This window comes from Echiichthys vipera (genome assembly GCF_963691815.1).
Source record: "Echiichthys vipera genome assembly, chromosome: 6".
Classification (NCBI taxonomy): domain Eukaryota; kingdom Metazoa; phylum Chordata; class Actinopteri; order Perciformes; family Trachinidae; genus Echiichthys; species Echiichthys vipera.
Window position 1 is genome coordinate 13,790,150 of NC_139831.1, and position 25,061 is coordinate 13,815,210.

Sequence of the window (25,061 nt, forward strand, 5' to 3'; positions counted from 1 at the left end):
ACACACATGAATAATAATAATGAATAATAGTAATATGGTCATTATAATTGTTAAAAACATGTATTATAATAATAACAAATTATAAAATGTACCGCCCAGTCCTCCCCACTAGGTATCGCCAGTGACGTCGACTGTCAGTGTCGGGTTTCCTTTTCCTAACGACGAAGAAGACCCAACTTCCGGTTTTGGAGCGCCCTTTCGTTGTATTTTTGTCCTGAATTTGGACCTAGAAAACAACAATAAAGCGTGTTACATCGTCTCACGTCGAAGCCGAGAGGAGAATTAAATGTTAAAAGACCAAAGTATGTCCGTGGTGTTGGACGGGAGTCCGCTGAAGGCGATGCAGAGCTCACACACTCACACGCCGCAGACTGCCCTGAGGTGAGTCTGACACAACAACTACACTCAACTCACTTCACTGTTGTTTTCAGATGAACTGCACAAAGATCAGACATCTAGACGCTCCTACACTGTTTATAATGAGCCAGCTCATGTTGAAAGTTACTGCATTATCAAAAGACGTCTGAGCACGTTTCAGTTAATCCATTCAGTTGAGTAGTATTTCTATTTATAGTGCCAAATCATTACACAAGTTATCTCTAGAGTAGGTCTAGACCACACTCCATGACTTATTTATCATTTAGAGAGACCCAACAATTCATCCATGGGCAGCAGCAAGTTAATAATAATATTTATGTACAGTATTTATCCAGAAGTCTTGTGCACACAGTAGCTATAAAAAACCTTCATTTTAACAGGCAGTCAAACAGACTCAGCTCTACGGAGGACGGATGTCTGTCTTGACAGGTTGGGGAGAGAAAGACAGAAACAAAAACACAAAGACAGAGAGACAGACACAAAGACAGGCACACAGACACAAAGACAGACACACACACAGACAGACAGACACACAGACAGGCAGACACAAACACAGACAGACACAAAGACAGACAGACAGACACAAAGACAGACAGGCAGACACAAAGACGGACAGGCAGACACAAAGACACACAGACAGACCGACACCAAGAAAGGTAGACACAAAGACAGACACAGAGACACAAAGTAACACAGACACAAAGACAGACACACAGACACAAAGACAGACAGACACACATACAGGCAGACACACATACAGGCAGACACAAACACAGGCAGACACAAAGACAGACACAGACACACAGACAGACCGACACAAAGAAAGGTAGACAGACAGACAGACACACAGACACACAGAAACAAAGACACACAGACAGACACAAACACTGACCCAGAGATTCAGGCAACCCCAGAATTAACATTAACTTGTGAAATATTTATAGTTATGTGAATATGATCAACAAGTTATGGTAGTTAATATGCTGGAATTATATGAATAGTAGTAATACTGGGAGTTAAGGTGGTAGAAATATGAAAAATTATAATTTTGGTTGTTAATATGATAAAATAACATGAATAGCAGCAATTATAGCTGTACTAGAAATACGACTAATTCATGTAACGTCACTCTATGAAAGCTTCAAAGAAGACAAAAATACACATAATAGGTTGTTAGAATCCAAAATGTTGTTTTGCAGTGGTACAGAAATGTGTCTGAACTTCCCATCATCTCATCGTGTCGACAATTTTTTTCTAGCGCCCAGGAACTCTCCCAGGAGATCAAGTCCTTCATCAGTGGCGTTGACACCGTTCAGGGCCGGAAGCTCAGTGTCCGGGAACACGCCCGCTGTGCTGTGCGTCTGCTGCGCTCGGTTCCAGCCTGCCGAGGAGCGGTGCTGGAGCATCTGAGGGGCGTTTACGATGATAACGTGTCCGCCTTCCTGCACAACCTGGAGACGGAGGGCGATGCTAGCTCTGGGATCAGCTCCAACCTGGAGGACATCATACAGGTGCAATCACACACATATAACATCTTATAAAACTAATATTTAGAAAACCCTGGAGTGACAAAAATATTAGAACATCACAGTCCATTAGGGATTAGTATTTCAAAGAGTAAATTTGTTGATTAGTGTATCAACAGAAAATTGATCAGCAACTATTTTCCCGATGATGGTCACCCTTTCATAAACATCTTTCAAGTGAAAATGTCGAATATTACCAAGCTCCAGCTGCTCAGTGAGACATATTTGTGTTTGTGTTTGTCAAATCAATCGTATTGGTAACCGAGTAACTGATCCAGACCCTGACCAATCTAGCTAGCCTAATGTTTTTCTGCTAAATTTTTCCAGAAAGTGGTCTTAATCATTTCTGTTTGTCTGTAGGAGGTTCATGGCGTGCTGTCAGAGTTCATCCGTCTCAACCCCCGAGCCTGGGCCCCTCTGGTATCCGCCTGGGCTGTGGACTTGTTGGGCCAGCTGAGTAGCAAGCACGCCGGCCGCAGGGTGACACCGCACTCCTCCAGCCTCAACGAGCTGCTCCAGCTTTGGATGTCCTGTGCAGCCACCCGCTCCCTCATGGAGGCCTACTCCCAGTGTTTGGCCGCCATGCTGGCCTGGTGCCCTGACGCGTGTGTGGATGCGTTATTAGACACCTCAGTCCAGCACTCTCCGCATTTCGACTGGGTCGTGGCTCACATCGGCTCTGCCTTTCCAGGTACTATCATCAGCCGAGTGTTGGCATGTGGACTCAAGGACTTCTGCTCTCATGGCGCCAAGGACCAAGGGCTAATGGTAATGGGGGTGGATAAAGGTAGCAGAGTGCCAAAGATCGGCTCAGTGGTGGGAATCCTCGGACACCTTGCAGTGCACCACTCAGACAGCATCAGGAAGGAGCTGCTCAGGATGTTTCAGGAGAGCTTGAGTCCGTCAAGCCCTCTGTCTCCCACTTCATCCTCAACATCTTGGGAGAGTTCTCCTCAACTCCGTCGTGCTGTTGTGCCGTTTCTACTGCAGCTCGCCGCAATGTCCCCCAACCTCTTTGGTGCAGTGTCTGCAGAGCTGGTGGAGCTGCTGCGGCCTCCTGTCCTGCTCCAGCTGCAGGCCTTGCTGCAGGGCCTTCCCAGAGAGGAACTGGATAACATGCTGGGGCTAGCTGTCCACCTTATTAGCCAGAGCCCATCAGGAGGATCCCGGGTCCTCAGTTTTCTGGCAGACACAGCGACCCCGGCCTCAGTTATCATCTCTGGCCCTACGCCCTCCCCTCATGAAGGTGTCAGAGAAGGTTGCGATCGCCTCCTACAGATGTTGCTTCTGCATCTCCACAAACTAGTCTTCAACCGCACAGATGGAGCTGAAGTCAACTCCCATCACCCTGCTTCTTCTCAACCCAAGAGGGTCATCCCCTTCTTGGAGGAGCTGCAGTCTCACGTAGGTAAGCTCTGTGCCGAGACACTGCGGCTGGAAAGGAAGCGTCACCTTTGGCTGCACCAGTTGCTGTGTCTGCTGTCAGTGTACGGGGGTCCCAGCGTGGCAACGGAGGCCCTCTGCCAGCTGCTCACCCAGGCCCACAACCCAGAGGAGCTAGCTCTGTCCTGGCAGCTCCATACCACGCTTTCCTCTTGCATGGCGGGACTCATTCCAGCCGCCGTAGCTCGCTGTGTAGCTCAGATCCATACACACACTTTGGGACCCCGGCAGCTGAGGCAGCTCCTACTTAACCTGGCTGCAGCCATCCAGAGTCAGGATGAGGAGAGAAGAGGACCTGCAGGTGTTCAGTCCTCCATGGCCATCCAGGTGGGCTCGGCAGTCTCAGGACACCTCCATGATTTTGGCCCGCTCCTTCTTCACGGTGACCCGGTTGTATCTCACGCTACAGTGCGCCTCCTGTCCTGTAGCCCACTCCCTCGCGCCTCCTCCCCAGCACACCTGCTCCTGCTCTCTCGCGCTGCTGTCACTCATTTCTTTCTGGCGTTACGGCGAAGAGGAGAAGGAGGGAAGGTGGGGAGAGATGGTGGACAGGCGGGTGAGGCAGTGAATTGTTCGGTCCTGCTCCTGTCCCGTCTCTCAGCGTATTCTCCACTCACTCTTAAAGCCGTACTTCAGCAGCTGGTTGAGGGAGCGCTGCATAAAGGCAACGCTGGCTTGTTTGGAGGGCAGATCGCAGATATGTCTGGTGCCCCATTGCCTTCTCCATCTGTGTCTCCCGACATCGGAGCCTCTTTGCTGGATATAAACCTTCGCTTCGGTACCACCGTCAACTTTTCTGGCAGCGTGTGGTCTGTGTTTCACGCCGGGGTGATCGGCAAGGGGCTGAAGGTCCGCACTGATGCACAGCTGACTGACCCATCAGGGGTCATGCAGGTGAGTTTCACAATTTGACAACGATAGTTTAGCACAGTTTCAATCAAAGTGTGGAATAGAAAAGCGAACACCAGAGCAGCCGATGCTATTGGTAGATAAGGGAAGTGAGTTTTCCCTCTAAAGTACATCCTAAATGTACATTTTCTTCAGTTTCAATCAGTTTGAACTTAAAATTACATTTTATCCCAACTACCCCTGAAAATCATTAAAGATACTAGAATTGTGTAATCAGTGTCCCATCTCATCTTCAACCGCTTATCCGGGGTCGGGTCGCATCAGTGTAATTATTTATATTTTTGTGTTTGATGTGCTGCAGCAGAAAAGAATGAAAATGTGTCCCTATCATTTTTCTTCTCCCTGCAGAACGTTCAGACTCTGCTGGCTGTCGTGGTCCAGTGTTGCAGCTCCTCTGGCCTCAACGGCTCCATCAACAGCTTGCGACCACTGTCTGACCCCGACGAGCCGCTGCCCATCAACGCTGAGGCAGCCAAGGTCATTGCAGTTACATTAGTGGAGAGCGTTTGTCCAGATGTGGCCAATGGTGAGCTGTCCTGGCCCCCAGAAGAACACGCCCGCACCACGGTGGAGCGAGACATCCACATACGGCGTTGCTTTGAGGCCCACCCGGTGCTCTTCTCTCTGCTTCAGGTGGTGGCTGCTGGACGTCCGGCTCTCTGCTACTGCTCAGCTGTGCTCAGAGGCCTCTTGGCCACTCTGTTGGCCCACTGGGAGGCTTCCCGCGAGCCGTTGTCTACAGACTCCCCGTGGCATCTGCAGGCCTCCTGCCTCCTGGTGTCCTGCATGGGTGAGGGCCAGCTTCTACCTCCTGTGCTGGCCAACGTCCACGAAGCCTTCCCCCACCTCACTCCCTTCGAAGTGAGGCTGCTGCTCCTGGCTGTGTGGGAGTACGTGAGAGGCAATGGGCCCATGCCCCAGAAGTTCGTCTTTAGCTCAGAGAAGGGGCTGTTCTGCAGGGATTTCTCACGGGACGGTGACGTTGCAAGATACGTGGCTCCGATTCACAGCGTCCTGCACAAAAACATTGATAGATTGGGACATCTGTGCTGGCGGTTCCAGCTCTAAAGGGTAGTGAGGAGCAAAGTGTGGAGAGCAGGTGACAAGGAATGAGACTGTAAAATAGAAGGATTACTGTGTTGCATTGCTCCAAGAGTGGACTGCAAAGTTGCTTTCAGTGTGTGCGTGTGTGCGTGTGCGTCTGTGTGTGTGCGTGTGTGCGTCTGTGTGTGCGTGTGTGTGTGTGTGTGTGTGTGTGTCTGTGTCTTTTTGTACCATATTTTTTAGACTTGATACGTTTCTAACTAGTTGTTTCTGTGACAAAAACAAGGGGACAAGAGAAATGGCACATGTGTATATTATGTTAATACAGAAGTTGCTCCACACAAAACACAGCCTTATTCATTCATCTTAACTCTGCTAAATCATTTATAGTATGTTTTGTATCATTTTCAGATTGCTTATGCTTAAAATTGTGGCATCTTGTTACATGCCCAAAGCTGTTGTTCCAACCACTTTCCAAAATAAATCCTTTGGTCCTAGACTGTGTGAGCATCGTTGTTAATGCCAAAAATGTTTTATCACAAGACTCAAAGCCACCAAGATGTATTACCATGTTTGTTAAACCCTTAAAGTCAGTGGTCTCCAGCCTTTTTTTGTTTGTGAAAACTTAATACAAAGCATCAAATCACAGGGAAGTGGTTCTTCAATCTTAGAGACTGTTTTACTTTAATAGATGTTTTTGAGGTAAAACTTAATTTCACAAATCTAAAGCAAAAGATATTCTGAAAAATAAACATAGCTCTGAGTAGCAGAATTTATATTTTTCTTATTCTATACCCGAGTAATCATCTTGAGCCCCAGGTTTAATTTAATCTTTATTTAATCAGGCAGTCAGCCAGGCATCGAATAATGGTAACATATAAATTGTAATGTAAAGCATCAGGCCTGCCCTTGTTTGTCCAAAATAACACTAATATTTTAACAATATTCAACAGAACACTAACAAACAGTTGAAAAATACCATATAGTTCAATCAATATCTGTTTTTTAAGTGGCTCCCAGTGTTTTTTTGCTTCTGACTCATTAAATAATCTGTTGGATGTCGGCTTGTAACCCCATACCTAAGGTCTCCATTACCTTATAATGGTAATATACCTTACCTTATAGAGTGGGAGATGACACAAACATTGAAAACAAAAAAGAGACTATCTCAAGGAATTAGTAGATGAAGAAAAATAGTCAACATAATTTTGTGTAAAATAATCGCCCCCTCAGACTTATCTCTATCTAAATCAGTGCTTTATATCAGAGGTGGAGGACTTGAGCTTAACAGTGATAAAAGACTTGGGACTTGACACGGATGACTGATAGGCTTTGCTTTTTTATATTTTATTGAACTTTGCCTTTTGACATTTTGTTTTTGAAACATTGGGTGATTTAGTGCAATGCTCACAAACTTGAAAAACCAGCAGATGCCGAAGGTTTAAGCGACTGCTGCAACAGTTTTCATTAACGCAGAAAATAAAACTCTTCCCGGCCGCTGTCTTTTAACTGATTTAAATGTGGAAATTGGGTTGACTGACTTGTTGAAGAAAAATATGATAAGACACCTTAATGTAATCAGTTCTGGAAGTTGTGCATATGCCTGTGATTGTTTGTTGTATGTCCCCAGAAGGCTTTACAAAAGGTGGCTTTACTATTCTGATGCCTGAGCACAAAAAGGTGATTAAACCTACTCCCACATCTGCTGTAAAACCAGATAATGGTTCACACACTCAGGGTTAATGTCAGGGTTGTTGTAGTGAATTGCATTCGTTCAGCTGTACACGTGTTTCCACCATTTATACGTTTCATTGGTTGAAAATCAATCCAACGCAAGCATGTGTGCACTTCACTGACTGGAGCTTGGAGATGACGTGTCCGCGCCTGAGAGGATCAATATGCAAACGAAGTCCACGTCATGTTACTTCCGCCTTTTATCCAAGGCTAATGGAAGGAGGCTGGGAGACCACAGATAATGGCTAAGCGTTGGGGTATGACGCAAGCGCTGTTGTAGGGTACACGTTCTAGCAAATGTCACTCGAAATAAAGTGATATTATCTATTTACTAATAAAAAAAACAATTCAAGTACAATGACATTGCCAGTGCTATAAAAATCCGGTTTGATTACTTTCCAGGACAAGGTCACAACCACAGACAACCATCGGCAAGTGCAGGCCAGATGTTACTGCGCATGTGTCATACACCGAAAGGCAGACATTTTGTTTGTCCCAGCCTCCTTCCATTAGCCTTAGTTTTATCATAAATCAGATAAAAATAAAACACCACGATTAAGTAGATTAAGTACGGAACAGTGCCCATAAGGTAAATCTTGTAATCTTATAATTAAATCCGCGTTATCTTTATGTATTTAAAGAGGGAAAAAACATCAATATTTCAGTTGTTAAATGAGAGTCTTACTTTTAAACGATCTTTGCGGACTGATATGGGCGGAGTCACACGGAAGCATAATCAAGATGGCCACCTTCACTGAAAGGTAAGACAAAGCAGGTCCGCTGCTTCATCGTGAATTTATCATCTGTGTGACATATTATCAGCGCAGCGGAGGCCAGAGATTATCGCTGTGGTTAAACACTGAGCAGATGTGTAAGCGAACTTATTTTTTCAAGGGTTTAACGGCCGCCAAGGGGGGAAATAATACTGGAGAAGTAGATCTCCCTCAATTGAATTAACCGTTAGCGGATTGATTTGACAGGCTGTCGCTGTTAGCAACGGTTAGCAAGCGATCCTGATCCTTAGAGGTGATTAACGGCAACTCTGCTGTCAAGACAACCGGTCGTCCTTATGTCTGTTAAAGACTGATAGATTTTTGTTTTAATTAATTCACAATTTAGAATTTTTCTTGTGTGTCTTTATAGAAATCCGATTGAATGCTAGCTTTAGCACCACATTAGCGGATACGTTTTTTTCTTTCCACACAGCTTTATTTAACATCAGGTGACACAAACAGTTGTAGATCATTTTGGGGTCATACGTTTATATATTTTTATAAACATATATATATATATATATATATATATATATATATATATATATAATACTGTCTCCTGGTACCATTTCAAGCACACAGACGCAGCATCCGGCTTTCACAGTGTTTTGGGGCTGAAGGGTTGAACGTGGAAACGGGCTTTTGAACACTGTTTTAAAATGTTAATATATGCACACTGTGTAGCTGCAGTAGTTTGAGGAAACGGGAAATGAGTGAGCTCAGCCGCCCGGGATATTTTCACTTGAGGGCACATTTTTACCAGCACATAGAGTTCAAAGTCCTGGTGGGTTTGTGTGTTTAAGTTAAGCTGTATGTGCTGTAGTTTGGTAACGGTCCTCTTGTGTAATTACTTGGCCATGATTTAAATCAGAATCAGCTTTATGCACCATGTTTGTGCAAACATACAAGGAGTTTGACTCCGGATTAATTCTCTCCTCTGTGTACACAATACACAAAAATCACAGAAAAATACAAAATAAAGTATTTACCAAAGAAGACCAGATGAAAGATATAAATGTGTGTATATATGTACATGTTTGGTGCAAATGGGCATGCAATGGCAGGGGGATTATGGGCATATCAGGGAGACGGCCTAGGGAAAGAAACTGTTTTTGTGTCTGGTGGTCTCGGCATACAGAGCTCTGTGACGCCTACCAGAGGGAAGAAGTTCAGACAGTTTGTGAAGGGTCTGCAGTGATCCTGAGGATTTTTTTTCTGCAGACCTGATTGTCCGGTCCTAAATGCTAGTCAATGGAAGAGGTGACCGTCTAAAGTTTTAAATTGTTTTCTTGACTTTCTGTGTAGGATGGCGCCTGTCTTGGTGCTCTGGCTGGCCGTGTGTCTCAGTGGGACGTGGGCTGTGGACAGGGGCAACTTCAAGACCTGTGACCAGAGTGCCTTCTGCAAGTGAGTGGAAGACAGGAAAATATAATATGTTTACTAACTTAAAAGTTGGTGTTGCTACCTAAAGAAATGCACACTGATTCATCACAAGTGTGCTCTCTCTTATATTTCAATTTGAAACAGGCGCCAGAGAGCGTTGAAGCCTAGTGAGTCTCCCTATCGAGCCCTGCTGGAGACCATGGAGCTGACCAACACCAGACTCACGCTGCAGCTCATCAATGACAACAATAAGGTATATATTGTATATATTCATAGAGAAGCAGTTCACAATGGAGGAAATTACAGCTGCCAGAGAGCTAAGGCGCTAACTTTCTCTTGTAGCTGTACGTTCAATCACAAGTGCCTCAATTAGATTTTGACTAAAACTATAAATATGGCCATATGTTTAGCCCTTTAGCAAACCAGGAATTTTTCACGCCATTAGAAACGTACAAGTTACCAGCCTCCCTTCTTTGTGATATCAATGCCTAAAATGGTAAACAATGTGATATGCCAAAGAAAACTGTCCCTTGACTGAACCCCGCTTGCCGACCTTCACTGCAGTGCTTATGAGATAATAATGAAATTCCTCTGTGCCCTCTTTCGCATCTCTTTCCTTTCCCTCTCACCCCACATTTGTCTGTCAGGTGCGTCTGCTGCTCGAGCTCTACCGCCTCCAGGGAAACATGACGAGGGTGAAGATTAACGAGCTGAAGCCGCTCAAGCCTCGTTACGAGGTCCCAGACGTGCTCATCAGGGAGCCGCCGACTGAGCCGTAAGTCTCTCAGGGGTGTTACTGACTGTATGGGGTGGGTGTATTTATTTATTTTTTTAAAGAAAGAAATAAACTGAAAAGGGAAAAATAAAAAATTTCCCAGTGTTCATTTTATTAATTTAGGCCAAAATCACAAATTTGTCGTTTATACTCTATTTGGAGCTGTAAGAACTGCCCAAAAGGATTCAATGGGATCCTTCTTTTAGGATAGACGGACTTACAATATAGAAAAAGAGATAATATAGTGACCCCACTTTCTGCTTAGGGCACCATTACTCCACTTTCTCTTTACATAGCAACTGTTTCTTTGCAATTCTTTTGAAGTAAGTAAAAAGAGCTGCAAACAAATAGATCCTTTTTAAGTAAGTAATTAAGTGTCTCCAAAGAAATGACTCGCATGCACGGCTGAATTGGGTAACGCCTCATAAATAAAGAACATATCTAGAAAACAAACATCTTTGTGTTCCACTGTAAAACAATGTACCCACAGTGCAAAACTCGATTACAATTCTTCCAGTGAAACAAAAGGGCCACTTGAGAAAGAGACGGCCTTTTCAGATAATTGCCTTCTGGCTTTATCACTCAGAATATCTTTTAAAAATTTCAACCATGAAATGTACTTTTATTTCAATAGGCTTTAAGACAAACCTACCACGTTTATTTACAAAGTGAGTAGATAGTAGTTTAGTTCTTTAGGGTTTTTTTTCCAACTAAAATCTTTTTTAGGGAGTTTTTCCTTGTCCAAAGTGAGACTCAAAGAACAGAGGGTGTCGTTTGATGTACACCTTGTAAATCCTACTGAGGCAAATTTGTGATATTGGGCGCTATAAAGAAAATTGAATTGACTGTTTGTCCTTATTTTTCTTTTTTTAAACCAAATCTTCTCTTTACACTTTTCTCTCTCTCTCTCCCTCCCCTCTTTCTCAGCCTGTCTCTGTTGTCTCAGGACGAGAACGGGGTGGTGCTGTCCCTTGGGGCGGAGTCTCAGAGGGTCATCGTCAGCGCCCGTCCCTTCCGGTTGGACATCATGGAAGGGCGAGAAGTGCTGATGTCGCTGAACTCACGTGGCCTGCTGGCTTTTGAGCACCTGAGGATGCGCAAGGACACGTGAGAACCCCTGCATGCACACACATTCACAAATGCCAGCCCTCTTTTAATCCAAGTCCTCACTCAGTGGATGATTTCGATTTTTTGTTCCCATGAAATGGTTTGTTTTTTGAGTACTGTCTCTGACTGGTTGTTCTGTCCTCTTCTCCCTATCATCCTAGTTTCTCCTATAAAGTAACTAGCACAGTGGCTAGCGTGTGGGATAATATCAAGAGGGTATTCTCTAGGTAAAGACCCTTAAGATTTGTAAGTGTGTATTCTGTTCCTTGTGCTAATGCTGCCAATAGTGACAAAGATCGTAGGGACTCCCATCACACCAAGTACAGTGTGTTTACCCTCCAATAAATGTGACTGAGAGTGAGAGAGGGGTGTGGGTGAGCGTGTGCATGTTGGTGTTTAATTCAATCCTTAATTAAGGAGTCAGTCCAGCCCTCTGTTATCATCCTCATATTTTTTGAAGGATCATTTAAACTAATAATAAAATAATTTTCACTTAGGATGTAGATATTTTTTTGTCTCATTTCATGATGCAAAGAAAAAAATCATCCTGATCATGAAAAAAAAAAACACATTTAACTGAATGATGGCGTGCCAACCAGTGATTTTACTGTCTTGTCAGATCAGTGTCCGATTTAACTAAACTGTCTACGTAGAGTGCCCCCTCAGTAGATCTAACATTGCAACTACATGTCTTGACCAGCTATGTTGACTGAAACTAGTTTCATGCTTGCTCAGTTCATGGTGAGAGCTAACTGCGATAGATGGAATATAACGCTAGTGGCAGCAGGTGTGGATCACTTTAGAAGGCACGTGAAAGCAAGGCTTTTTTGTCCAAACACACATGTTTTCTGAGTCCCACCAGATAGTTAGTGTCTTATTTTCTGGTGCTGCAGCCCACCCCCCAAACCCAACAGCAACATCTCTCTTTGTGGTTATATTTCAGTTTGCATCTCTTCCAAGGGGGTGGAGTTCTCTAAATTGGGGCAGTTTTGTGAACTTTTTTCTGTCTGGTACAGTTCTTCTTTTGAGCTCTAAAGCCATACTCTCATTGCTGCGGAAAACCTGCTTTTGTAGGCGTCTTCATCATCGTTATGGTTATGCTGTATTGTGACTGTCCTGCACCGATGTATGCAATTTAAGATGGAGGTCTAGTGTTACAGAGGGAAACTGTACAATGTAAAATCATAATACTGTGACCAAACTGAAAACATTTGCTGCTTTCAGATTAGGGCTGTACAGTCAATTGTTTTTTTTTAGTCATCGCGACATCAACTTGCGCAATAAACCCATTGTTAGTTGAATGAGAATATCAGTAGAAAATGGCACTTTGAAATGTGACTATCATTCTTTTTTTAATGCAGCCTTTTCAATTGAACAAACCATTTGTTGTTTTTTAGCAGAATACTGAAAGCAACAGAAATGCTAAACTGAGTACACTTAAATATCTGTTCATTTATTGCAAGCAATATCATTATCAATATATCAAACAATGTTTGCGCATATTTTCCTATATTGTGCAGCGCTAGTTTGTGACAAAAACGCTGTTTGAGTCTCATTACTGATGTAACTACTGTTAACATTCACACTGACCTGTAGGTGTTTCACAAAGCAACTTTTCCTGGTATATTTAGAAGATAATGATAAAGTCCAAGTTTTTTTACATCAAGATAGGAGTATCAGGGATCAGTGCAGTGAATGTGTAAAAATAATAAAGAAAAGTTGGACAAAGCCTTTTATGGCTGAGGTCCCAGAGGGAGCTGTGTGAAGTCATGTGATGTAGCTTGAGTCGGCGTCAGCTGGGGTTGAAGACTACAACTGAAAGTAATCATATCTGGGGGTGTGGGGCGAGAAAGAAGGGAGACGTCTATAGCTGCTACTAGCATAGCACATCCGAATCTCCAGCTGATCCGTTTGCGGTCGAGTTGCATTGTGGGTAGGTGGCAAGAGCCTGGTTTCCGCTGCAATGTGAATATGGCATAACAGGCTTGTAGGGCACATTTTGGCACCACTGCCTCTCACATGTTCTCCTCCACAGCTGTGTATGCGTGAGAGAGACCAGTACATGTTTAGTTGTTCAAAAGCTTGTTTAACTGGCCCTTTGGTGCAATGCCATGGCCTCAATCACACCATGGCATACAGGGGATCCACTGTGTACCAGTTGGTTCTGTAAGGAGCCTTATGGGTGTTACACACAGCAGCCTCTGGAGGTCCTGTCCCATACTGCTTTAAGCTTGAAATAGCCACAAGGTAGGGAGTTGCTCAGTTCCCTTTGTCATTAAAGTTAGGTCAGTCAAGAGCTTGTAGAGTATTACAGTTGTCATTCTGGAGTCAGGGGGCATTCACCAACCTCCCTGTCTATGTCCTTTTTCTTTTTATTATAGTTAAATTAAACTTAAATATATTGTCCCGAGATGGTATGACTTTTCCCAAAGTGACGCATCTTTCTTTTTCCTACATCCCTACCCTCCACTCTTTGTGCCACGGAGCAGTCAGGCAGAGCCAGAGGCCGAGAAGAAAGAGGACGCTGATCCAGCAAGCGAGGCCGAGGTACTACATGCTAAAATAAACTCTGTTGCTCTTCCCCTCTTTATGTTAAACACCTCATCTAGGCTGTATCTGCTCTTATAAATGACATCACTTTTCTCTCTGTTTGCCTGCCAGACAGCAAAAGAAGAGGAAGAGAAAGAAGAAGACGGGATGTGGGAGGAAACGTTTAAATCGCACACAGACGGCAAACCTAATGGTAAATCCTACTTATATTTTCAGGTAGTTTGATAGTTTAGCTTAATGACTATTGCTAAGATCACGTAAATGATGACATTTTTAGGGTTAACTCTCCTAACTGATAACTGGTTGTTCTCGTTAACAGGTCCATCTGCTGTCAGTTTAGACTTTTCGTTGCCAGGTGTGGAGCACGTCTACGGCATCCCAGAACACGCAGACACCCTCAGGCTCAAAACAACAGAGTGAGTGTCAACAAGTCATATTTCACATACAAAATGCAGATTTAGTTTTATTTTCCTTTTGATACTGAAGGGAGAAAGCACCACGATCAGTGTGGTCTTCACTGCATTGGATTAAGCTTCCCTGTGTTTTTTCTGTTTCAGTAATGGAGATCCATATCGGCTCTACAACCTGGATGTGTTCCAGTACGAGCTGCATAACCCCATGGCCCTTTACGGCGCTGTCCCAGTCATGTTGGCCCACAACGCCCAGCGGACCACAGGCATCTTCTGGCTCAACGCTGCTGAGACCTGGGTGGATATCAGCTCCAACACAGCTGGAAAGGTATGTTGCCTTCTTTCTTCCTTCCTTTTCTTTCCTGAGACTGTTCTGGCCAGTAGTGGTTGTCTGCTTCACAGAAAGCCCAGCGCTTCACTCACTCATTTTTGTCTCTTTCCAGACTGTATTTGGAAAAATGCTGGATTATGTTCAAGGCTCCAGTGAGACTCCACAGACAGACGTGCGTTGGATCTCTGAAAGCGGCATCATCGATGTCTTCATTATGCTTGGCCCAACACCCAACGATGTCTTCTCTCAGTATGCGTCCCTCACAGGTAAGAAGATGGATGACAGGACATTCTCACAAACCCAAACATTTCCCATGTTTTCCCAGGACTCAAGAGTGCTTCCTGTAGTTGATGCTGGGGTGCAAAAGTGTCATTTTCAATATGTTTACGGAAATATTTAAAGTGTTAAACTGTTTTATCAGAAAAAATTTGATACATTTTTCAATTAGATCAACTTGTTTTTTTTTTTTAATGCACATATTTAAGACCTTTGACACTTTTATAAAGAGACACAACGGACAGAATTAAATTTATTAAAGAGTTATGATGGTTCAGACATTTAACACAAAGGCATTGGCTGTGTTTTTGCAAAACTTCCTTCTTATTTCCCCACTGTAAGTTTTAACATTTTTATACAAGCTGATACCAGTATGGATATCTGTGTAGCCCATTAAGAGACAAGCGTTTGACTGACCTCTTCAGTCTCGGATCCTCTCCTCATGTCTTCTCACCTCTTCCTTCTGTCCTCCATCAGGCACCCAGTCCTTCCCTCCCCTGGCTGCTGTGGGTTACCACCAGTGCCGCTGGAACTACAACGACCAAGAAGACGTGACTTCGGTGGATGCGGGCTTTGACGAGCACGACATCCCCTATGACTATATCTGGCTTGATATTGAGCACACGGATGGCAAGCGCTACTTCACCTGGGATCCGCACAAGTTTGCAACACCAAAGGAAATGCTGCAGGGTCTCATGGACAAGAAACGCAAGGTACATATGACAAATAATGACGGATGCTAATTTGGGCCCAATTTGGATTGGATTTAATTTTATTTTTCTGATCATTAGTCGACCCAAACCGATCGTTAACCATTTACAGACCAACAGGCAGGTGAGTGTCAGCTCATCTGTCTGGGAGAGAGGCTCGGACGTACATACCGCGGACAGCTGAGACTTGACCACGATGTTGCGTACATTGTCATGGACGCATGCGATCACTTTCCTGGAACCACTTGCACATCCACATGACCGGTCAAGTCCGCAGCTGTCCACAAGCTTATGTCTGAGTCTGTCTCCACCTCATCCACCTGCAAGGTTGTCAGCTCTGTGTCTGCCTGGCATACTCGTGTGTGCCGGACCGACTGAAGGACAGCGCTCACGGAGCAACACAGAACTGACTGTATTATTCGGTCAAAATTCTTATTGTCTGTTAGAGGTTAATCATTAACATTTCTACAAATAATCCAACATTACTGTGCAAGCAGACAACGTTAGGATCCACAATTTCTCCCCGGTCTGTTCCATTTCCATCTCCCTTTACTTAACATCTCAGTAAATCACCTAAAGGCTCCTTCTCAACAAGACTTGCACCTTCACTTTCAAGACTTTCTTAATTGTGCTTTTTCAATAGATGGTGGCTATTGTGGACCCTCATATCAAGGTCGACAGTAACTACAAGATCCACAATGAAATCCGCTCTCGGGGTTTCTATATCAAGAATAAAGATGGTGGAGACTACGAGGGCTGGTGCTGGCCTGGTAAGAGACTAATCACTGCGCAAGTTTCATCTGAAAATATATAGAAAATATGTTTATAAATTAAATGGATCTTCACTGAGAAACATTGACATCTATAGTGACATATTACTGTGCAGAGATTGTTACAATGAATATTTCTCTCACATTCCTTTAGGTAGTGCTGGCTATCCAGACTTTACCCGTGCAGATATGAGGGAGTGGTGGGCCAGCATGTTTGCCTACGATCAGTATGAGGTGAGTCTGAAGGTCCCCTGTCCCTCAGCTAAAGACAAACTGTCACAGATCTCACATTTAGTGTGCAGGTGAGATACTGATTTAGTGTGTTGTACATCAGATCAATATGAAGTTAGTTATAAGGGCAATTGCCAAGGCATTCAGAATGTCCCCTATTGCAGCTTTGGAGTGTGACTGATAGATTTTAGTCTAAACTTTACAATGATATATGACTTTATGATATTCTATGAAGGTTTCCCTCTTTTATACTGGCTCTGTGCGTGTAAGTGATGGCACAGAAAGCTACCATTGCTGCAGTGCTATCTTACGTTTTTAAGGACATAGGCCTTTTTAAAAAGTCACTATCAGCCCCCTGGCTCATGAAGACTTGCATCTCCAATCTCTGTCCACTATCCAGGGTTCCATGGAGAACCTGTATACATGGAACGACATGAATGAGCCGTCAGTCTTTAACGGGCCAGAGGTGACCATGCACAAGGATGCAATGCACGGAGCCTGGGAGCACCGTGACGTGCACAACTTGTATGGCTTTTATGTGGTGAGTGCACAAAGTCCACCTGTAGCTTTGTGTAAATGACTAAACCTTTCTGTGAAATATTCTCAGTGTTTTATCCTTTTTTTTCCCCCATACGGTTCAGTATTCATGCATGACTGTAGCTACTCTGTAGTCGCGTGGGCCACTGTGGTTAATGTATCAGACAAAATGAATTAATTTTTTGTAGAAAATGTCGGTACCCACACATAAAACCAGTAGAACACAGAGCTGAACCATAATCAGGGTTTTAGCAAAGTAAATGGCCATTAGGCATGGGCAATTTTGGACAGGTGAAAATATATCACTTTGCTTTTGCTTGTCGTTCTGCTCAAGCAGTGATATGATGGTTACTGTCAAAGTTTACGAATCCCTTTTTGAAAGAGAACCAAATAAAAATGCCACTGATTATCTTGTGTACAACTTACAGCAAATGGCCACAGCGGAGGGTCTGATCCAGAGGTCAGGAGGAGTTGAGCGACCATTTGTTCTGACCAGAGCCTTTTTTGCTGGGTCACAGCGCTACGGTAAGCCTTTTACGGCTCTGACTTTTAATCTACCTCCTACACGCAAGTGTTAATGGTCTATTCTGCTAACCTGTTTTTAGCATAGCATATATTATATACATCATCAAATTTGCACCTTATTGTTATTTTAGATGTCTATGTTTGCACTCTCTCCCTCGATAAATAAGTTCTATCTTATCTAGAAACCTTTGGCTGTGTAAGCACAGCACCTGGAGTGTTGGTGTGTTTGTGTTAAAGTGTGTTTGTGTCTGTAGGTGCCGTGTGGACAGGAGATAATGCTGCTGAGTGGGACCATCTGAAGATCTCTATACCTATGTGTCTGAGCCTGGGCCTCGTTGGAATCTCTTTCTGTGGTGGTGAGTACCGTCAAGCTTTACAGTCTGCCGTTACACTGGCAGTTTGTCCCTTCAGTCAGTGTAAAATTACAGACTTGAAGAGCAACATATTGAGAGAGAACTCAATTTTTAGCTTTTCCGCTGAACAATTGAGTAAATATACCATTAATCTCAAACTGGAAGTGGGATGGAAACTAGCTCTCCGCAGCACTTGAAAAAAGTGTGCAAAAAACATTTAAACCTGGGGTAGAAAGTTGACTTTTGGAGTTGTTGGGCAAATATCCCTACATCTTGTGTTCTGAGAAAAAAAATAGACTTTTGTACCTCTTCTTGCCTCTGTTTTCAGGCTTTACTAAATCAAGCCTGTGACAGGGGACTTTGGCCAATCCGGTTATCTCAGAGACAGTTACTGTAAATAGCAGTAATGCTGGCTCTGTTTGAAGCTCATTTTCATGTTTTGAGTCATTGCACCTGCATTAAATAAATTTGATTTGATACAAGAAAAACACATTGATTCCCCTCCAGTTCCAGCCATACGCTATAAAATTGGAAGGAGGTTGTGTTTGGCTGTTTTGTTTCCCAGAGACGTTTTATTTATATCATCTTCTGAGCAGCTCAGAACACCAACACTGACCCCCGTCTGTCTCATAGCTGATGTCGGCGGTTTCTTCAAGTCTCCAAGCTCTGAGCTGCTGGTGCGGTGGTACCAGACGGGGGCGTACCAGCCGTTCTTCAGGGCCCACGCTCACCTGGACACCCCCCGCCGCGAGCCCTGGTTGTTTGGTCCCGAAAACACGGCGCTGATCCGTGAAGCGGTGCGCCAGCGTTACACCCTCCTGCCCTACTGGTACCAGCAGTTCTACCACGCACACCGCACTGGACGGCCCATCATGAGGTGAGGACAGGGCGGGAAACATTTGTGTTTGTGTCTCTTTAATGTTATCTCATCTACGTGGTGAGACACAAAATCATCATTGTGTGGAGACCTTTTTGAGATTATCCCACTGTGGCTTTTTGAAGATGCGTTACACAACCAAAACGTCTCCTGCGTTAATAAATACTTGTAGACTTGATTAAGCCTTTTATAGCCAATCCTAAGGCCCCAATTGTAATATTCATAAACAATAATAAGAAGAATTCCTTTATTAATCCCGCAAGGGGAATTTCAATTTTTTTCACTGTGTTATTATATTCAGGTTACACACACAGGTCCGAAATACACACACATGCACAAACAGGACCTATATACATGCAATTAATGGAGACCTGTGAGAGTGAGGGGGCTGCCAAATGGATCGGCGCCCCGAGCAGTTGGGGGCTGGGTGCCTTGCTCAATAGGACCTTTGCAGTGCCCAGGAGATGAACTGGCACCTCTCCAGCCACCAGTCCACACTCCATTCATGGTCCAAACAGGGACTCCAACCGGCAACCAGCCGAGTCACTTATGGACTGAGCTACTGCCGCCCCCCAGCATTCAAAGATTCAAACTCTGATCCACCATCATGTGGAAAATGAAAAAATGTGGCTACCTAAAAACTTTGCACAAGGCGTCACTCTAATCAGGGATACAAATCTGTGTGTTAATGACACACATTACTGCAGTATTACAATACAAAATGATTTGCCTAAAACAGAAAAAAATGAAAATTCAAACAGAATGTTTCTCCTAATCTGAATTATAATGCATCAATGTACAAAAATATCTTGTGACGTTTGGGAGTCACTGATTTCAGCTGTGATGCAAATGAAAATCTTGAAATCAAGTTACTCTGTTTTTCAGACCACTGTGGGTGGAGTATCCTCAGGACCCTGCTACTTTCGCTCTGGATGATGAGTTCTTGATCGGTGAGACACAAAAACACCAAAACTTTCCTTTCCTGTTGAAAGTGATCCATCCAGACATCTCTTTCTGTTAGGTTGTCCTTTTATTTAAAATCTGTGTCTGATGGTCAATGTTGCCGCCAATTATCAATCTGTGTCAATGCAAAATCTCTGCAGCTCAGTTGTCCAAATCTGTGCACGTACATAATGTATTTTTTGGTTGTGATATAACGGCATGTGTTTGGTGTGGATCTCTTCTGTTAAGCAGAGGTACAAGGGGACAAACTAGAATTAAAAACTTGAAATCAGTTGTTACAGTAAGACAGACGTGGTTCAAAGTGAATATCAGATCCACTGACGTTACTTAACTCCGCTGCAGGGAGAGACCTGTTGGTGCACCCAGTCACTGAGGAGGGAGCCAGGGGCGTCACCGCCTACCTGCCTGGCAAAGACGGGGTAAGAGGGAGAAGATCGGAGAAAATCCAACTTGAATAGTACAAAAAAGTGATTTATGCTGTGTTACATTAACCTCGGAAGTCGGAGATCTCTGAGTGGGAACTGGGAAACTCCGACTTCAGGGGGAATGCCGCCTGAAATTTCCGACTCCCAAATAAACTGGAACGCAGCATCAGATTCAGGTGTCCTTCGTCTTTAAAAAACTGTCTTAACCTGTGTGTTTCTTAGGTCTGGTATGATGTCCAAACCTTCCAGAAGCACAATGGAGCCCAGAACCTTTACATCCCTGTCACCATGAGCTCTGTAAGACAAACAGTTTCCCTCCACATCCTTTTAATAGTTAGTATTTTCCTCATTTCCTCTGATGCTAATATGGAGCTCTCTCTTCTGTTCAGATCCCTGTGTTCCAGCGTGGCGGCTCCATTATTCCCAGGAAGATTCGAGTTCGCAGGAGCTCCTCCTGCATGACGCATGATCCCTACACTTTATATGTAGCTCTTAACCCCCAGGTAACGCAAATGTACAAACCCTGACGACAGCTGCAAGACACACCTGTCAACCACTGCTGTTTTGAGATGTATTGACATACTTTTGACCTTTTGTCTGACAGAGAACTGCAGAGGGCGAGCTCTACATAGATGATGGCCACACCTTCAACTATGAAAAGAAGGAGTTCATCCACAGGAGCCTGTCCTTCTCCAACAACATCCTCTCTTCTGTGTAAGTGAATATTCTCAGTTTCAGTTCAGTAGAAAAAAATCCACCCTCACATAGGCTCTTAGATATTCCAGTTCAGATTTGTATTGTGTCGTTTTTGTATTATAAGTGTATCAAATCATGTCTCGGCTCGGCCCACAGTAACCTGGCTCCAGATGCCCATTTTACCACCAACTCCTGGATTGAACGCATCGTCATACTGGGAGCCAGTAAGCCCAACAAGGTTACTCTTAAGACTGATGGTGAGTGCCCTTTTTTATACAGACTTTCTCTCACATGTTAAAGCTCATGTGCTTCATTCATTTAAAGGTCGTGTATTATGCTCATTTTCTCAGTTTACATGCTATAATTCTTAGGTTCATTCAGACAGTATGAGAAGAAAATTGTGTTTGTTTCCACAACCCAACACAAGCCCTGACGGCGTGTGTACATTCCTCTGTGGATTGAGCGTTTTGATACTTTCACAGTATTTAAGTAGCATACTTTTTTTTTTAAAAACACATGGAACTTTTTATAATAAAAGACCTTTAAATTGCGTTCATGTGAACAGTTTGAAGCAAGTGTTAATATAAGCAGTTGAAAATCTTTTTGTTTGATTGAATTCCCTCAAATTATAATGCAGAATGCTTTTGCTCAGTCTTTGATCTCAAACAGCATTTAAACTGTGTGCACTTGAACTTCTTCAGACAGACGTTTGGAGAAGGTAAAAGTTTGAAAGTCTGTTAAAAATGTTTGCTGTTTTCACACTTCAGAGCCGATTAAATGACGGTCATTGAAACTGAGTGTGAAAATCGTCATATTGAACCCTAAATATTGCAAAGCTCTTTAAAAGATTCATGTTTTTCTTTCATCTCAAAAGGTTTACTTCCTCTTATATTCTGTTTTGCAGATGGTCAAGAGAGCCAGCTGGAGTTTGACTTTGACGCCTCCATGTCGCTGCTGACGCTCCGCAAGCCCGGCGTGAACGCAGGGGTAGACTGGAACGTGATGCTTCAGTAACCGTGGAGACAGGAGAGGAGGAGCGGGAGGAGAAAATGACTGGACTGACCAGGAGAGAGAGAGGATGGGACGGACATAAGGCGCTGATGCCCGTGACTAACTACAGCAGCAGGATAACTATCATGGAAAATAAATTACATAAACACACACACACACAAACTCATGTAGACCCGTCAGTTGAACTGAGCCACGTAATGTTGCTGCCATGTCCTTCTTGTGTTCAGTCGCACTGTAAAACCTAACAGGGGTTAATACTAGATAGATAATTATGTTTGTCACATTTTTCAAATGGATAACAATTGATAAAAACACGTCATTTAAATGAATCTTTGGGGGAAAGAAAGAAGACATTCAGGCACTCTATATTTTATTTTTTTCAACCAGTCTGCCTCAGATGAAAGATCACTGTGGGCGGATTGTTTGCTCTTTAAAACGAAGGTTCACGTTCAAAGCACCTGCTCCACCTGCTGGCGATTCCCTCTGTTTCTGACTTGATTTATGGCTGGGCGATAATATGGAGAAAATCAAATACACATTACTTTTGAACAAATACTGATACAGTGGGGTTTCACAACATATTTACAGAATGAGATTTTTTATTAATAATCGTCAGTAATGTGGATATGATGACTAAGTGGGTAAAGGCAAATAATAGAGCAGTCTGGGGAGTTCTCTGTACTGTTATGCAGCGTTTAAAACCAGGAAGAGGAAGCACTTCATATTATGAAAACCTTAAAACTTAAGATATCTAGCCTCATGTCACAACATTATGTATTGCCCAGCCCAACTTGATACTCTTCAAAAAAATCATTCCGCCGCTCTTCTCAAAGCTGAGCACTTCAGTCAGCTCAGAGCTCGACCTTTTTGTACCACATTTCACATATTATCTGGAGGGTTTGCCAACGATCAGCTGTGTGGCTCCGAACTTGATGGTGGAGCCTGCGATTCTAATCCGGTGCACGTTTCGTCAACTTCTGCGAATATCTCCTTGTGGTCCACTAGCTGTCTGACCTGTGTGCGTGCGTGCGTGCGTGCGTGCGTGCGTGCGTGCGTGCGTGCGTGCGAGCGTTTGTTTCCTGACAAAAAAAAAAAAATCCAGCTTTGTAAATGTAAAACGCAAACAATATTCAATTGGTGCCCGTGCACAGGGCCGCGAAAGGCCATGGGTGTATGACGAAAAAGTCTGGAGCAGTAAAAAGAGGGGCGTATTTTTCAATCTTTTCCAGATTTGCAGACTCCACCTTTTAGCTTCAATCCTACGGTTTTGAATTTTGCCATTAAAAAACGGAAAGAAATAATTATTTCTAAGCATTCCTGACCAGTTAATTCTTGTTTGGCCTCCTCCTGAGCCACCTCGTTGATGAATTTGTGAGCATGGAAACAGTTAGATATCGTCGCTTCAGTACAGAAGTGATCCGGTCGTTCAGCTGCTGCAGAGAGGAGACTTTCAGCTCTTCTTTTGAACAAACTTGGCTGCAGGAATCGCTTCAGGGCGACTGCACCACTGACGTGTGCAGATCATCCTGTTGACGTGCTTTCTTTGTTTTATTAAGTTCTTTTCCCAGCGTTGTTTACTAGATTATTTTTAATGCACTTAAGGAGTGAAAGGTGTTTAGATTTCCATGTGTAACTAGGTGTCGGGACCATTCAGGATTTCCAGCAATTGAGCAAATGTTCCTTTTAAAGCCTTTTGATTTGCTCCCAAAACAATTCCTAAAATGCACACGAGCAGTCATGAATATTAAATTGATTCTGTGCAGACTGGATCGTGTCCCCTCTAGTCAAATCATTGGACCTTTTTTAGGAGTTTTGTTGTTCTATGAGTTTGTCTACTTGATTGTTTTTATGATCATTAATGTACATGTTGCTGCAATTTTGTTGATGATGGCTTGAATTGGTGGAAATGGAAGTGAAGGAACAGACAATTTTCAATCACAGTTGTCAGATGTACTAAAAGATGAGACCAAGTGAAAATAAAGTTGACCAAATGTAAACGAAGTCCCTTTTTTTTTAATTGAGATTTTAAGAATATCACTTTAAAGCAGACAGTTAAAAACCCTCATAACTTCTGAGCTTGCGGTTACACTACGTGCAGCTTTATGGCACAAATACAATTTTATTTTATTGAGCATAAAACAAAGTAAATATGTGACGTACAAACTAATCACAGTCAGTTTTGCTTCAAATTAGCCAGTTGAATTACAGTAAGTGTTGAAAAAGTCAATGTTATCAAGGATTCATTACAGAATAATATTGTTAATGTAAAAAATGTTAATTTAAATTTGAGAAAAATAACTTTATTTAGATTTATTGTAATACATCTTCCCAAAATGATTCACTTCATCCAAAGTGACAAAACAAGTTACTGTATTATTAATGTTGACTAAAATGTTTCGTTGTTTTTTTTTTTAGCTTTGTTGAGAACAGTCAAACTCAAACCATGATGTAGAAACAAGTTAAACAAAGTGGCAGGAGATTCAGTTACAATGTAAATAAAAAAAATCATCCTGTAAAGAGTGTGCAAGAAGCTTCTGACGTTCAATAAGTATTAAACAATACAAAGGAGGAAAAAAAGATTAATTCATTTTATTCATGGGCGCCTTTCTGAACACTAAAGGTCACCTTACAAAATCAAACAAAACACTTAATTATTAGAATCAGACAATAAAAACTACATAACAGTAAAAGACAAAGAGAAAGGGGTGGGGTCGTTTCAAACTTAACAGAGAGAAAGAAATTAAAGTTGCATTAATTAATTAAATACTGTTGTAAAATTAATTGATAAGTGTAAATTAGTCCTTACCCTGTATGACTCATCACTGACATGGAGCAGGCTGATCTCTTGACACACTCTGCAACAAACCTGGCAACCCGACTTCTGTAATTATTTTTTGTTGTTACGAATACGATCTTTAAAGATCAATTAAGGAGAATGAGCAGAACACTGCCATCTAGTGTCTCAAGATCGTAGTCGCAACAACAAAAAATAATTCCAGCAGTCGGGTTGCCAGGTTTTGCTTGAACCCATCCACTCTGCAGAGGCTTTTGACTGATAGTTATCGCTAGCCGTTACAGCTAAGTAAACATGAAAGCTAGCTTACCAAGGAGAAAAGCAGCCATTTCAATGCTGTTGAACTCCTTTATCTAAGTCCATCGAGTGAATGTTTGGTCTATATAGACAATGGTTTTTGCCGATTCTGTCACTCAGCTGGCAAACTCCATTTCACCAGTACCAATCTACAGTAGCTGCACCCAACCACAGACAACCCTGGCAACCAGCAATGTTGGCCGCTATTGGCTGGTACAATGTAAACAGAACCC

General features: G+C 43.1%; 2 protein-coding genes across 3 annotated transcripts; both read left to right on the forward strand.

Annotated features, from left to right (window-relative positions):
- The first annotated feature begins 233 nt into the window (after nucleotides 1-233).
- ints5 (integrator complex subunit 5) lies at nucleotides 234-5,658 on the forward strand. Its single transcript, XM_083915649.1, has 4 exons — nucleotides 234-381; nucleotides 1,637-1,889; nucleotides 2,265-4,241; nucleotides 4,605-5,658. The coding sequence occupies exons 1-4, from the start codon at nucleotides 287-289 to the stop codon at nucleotides 5,322-5,324; spliced, it is 3,045 nt and encodes a 1,014-aa protein (XP_083771775.1). The 5' UTR covers nucleotides 234-286; the 3' UTR covers nucleotides 5,325-5,658.
- A 2,043-nt stretch (nucleotides 5,659-7,701) lies between these two features.
- ganabb (glucosidase II alpha subunit b) lies at nucleotides 7,702-23,713 on the forward strand. 2 transcript variants are annotated; one of them, XM_083915629.1, is made up of 25 exons: nucleotides 7,746-7,795; nucleotides 9,113-9,214; nucleotides 9,335-9,443; nucleotides 9,838-9,965; nucleotides 10,893-11,072; nucleotides 11,234-11,299; nucleotides 13,562-13,619; nucleotides 13,743-13,815; nucleotides 13,942-14,038; nucleotides 14,180-14,360; nucleotides 14,476-14,629; nucleotides 15,117-15,352; nucleotides 15,993-16,119; nucleotides 16,274-16,353; nucleotides 16,751-16,891; nucleotides 17,316-17,412; nucleotides 17,667-17,768; nucleotides 18,399-18,642; nucleotides 19,528-19,592; nucleotides 19,948-20,024; nucleotides 20,253-20,327; nucleotides 20,420-20,533; nucleotides 20,635-20,744; nucleotides 20,883-20,983; nucleotides 21,631-23,713. In XM_083915629.1, exons 1-25 carry the CDS (start codon nucleotides 7,776-7,778, stop codon nucleotides 21,738-21,740), a joined length of 2,847 nt encoding a protein of 948 aa, XP_083771755.1. In that variant the 5' UTR covers nucleotides 7,746-7,775; the 3' UTR covers nucleotides 21,741-23,713. The 2 variants fall into 2 exon arrangements, with proteins under 2 accessions (XP_083771754.1, XP_083771755.1); XM_083915628.1 differs by lacking the exon at nucleotides 11,234-11,299 and having other exon boundaries at nucleotides 7,702-7,795; nucleotides 13,734-13,815.
- The last annotated feature ends 1,348 nt before the right edge of the window (nucleotides 23,714-25,061 follow it).

Excerpts from the sequence above, each read along its gene's own strand:
- ints5 (XM_083915649.1), top strand. The coding sequence starts at position 287 with ATGTTAAAAGACCAAAGTATGTCCGTGGTGTTGGACGGGAGTCCGCTG. Across the intron at positions 382-1,636 it reads ACGCCGCAGACTGCCCTGAG|CGCCCAGGAACTCTCCCAGG; the intron begins GTGAGTCTGACA and ends ATTTTTTTCTAG. Across the intron at positions 4,242-4,604 it reads ACCCATCAGGGGTCATGCAG|AACGTTCAGACTCTGCTGGC; the intron begins GTGAGTTTCACA and ends TTCTCCCTGCAG.
- ganabb (XM_083915628.1), top strand. The coding sequence starts at position 7,707 with ATGAGAGTCTTACTTTTAAACGATCTTTGCGGACTGATATGGGCGGAG. Across the intron at positions 7,796-9,112 it reads ATGGCCACCTTCACTGAAAG|GATGGCGCCTGTCTTGGTGC; the intron begins GTAAGACAAAGC and ends CTTTCTGTGTAG. Across the intron at positions 13,816-13,941 it reads CACAGACGGCAAACCTAATG|GTCCATCTGCTGTCAGTTTA; the intron begins GTAAATCCTACT and ends TCTCGTTAACAG.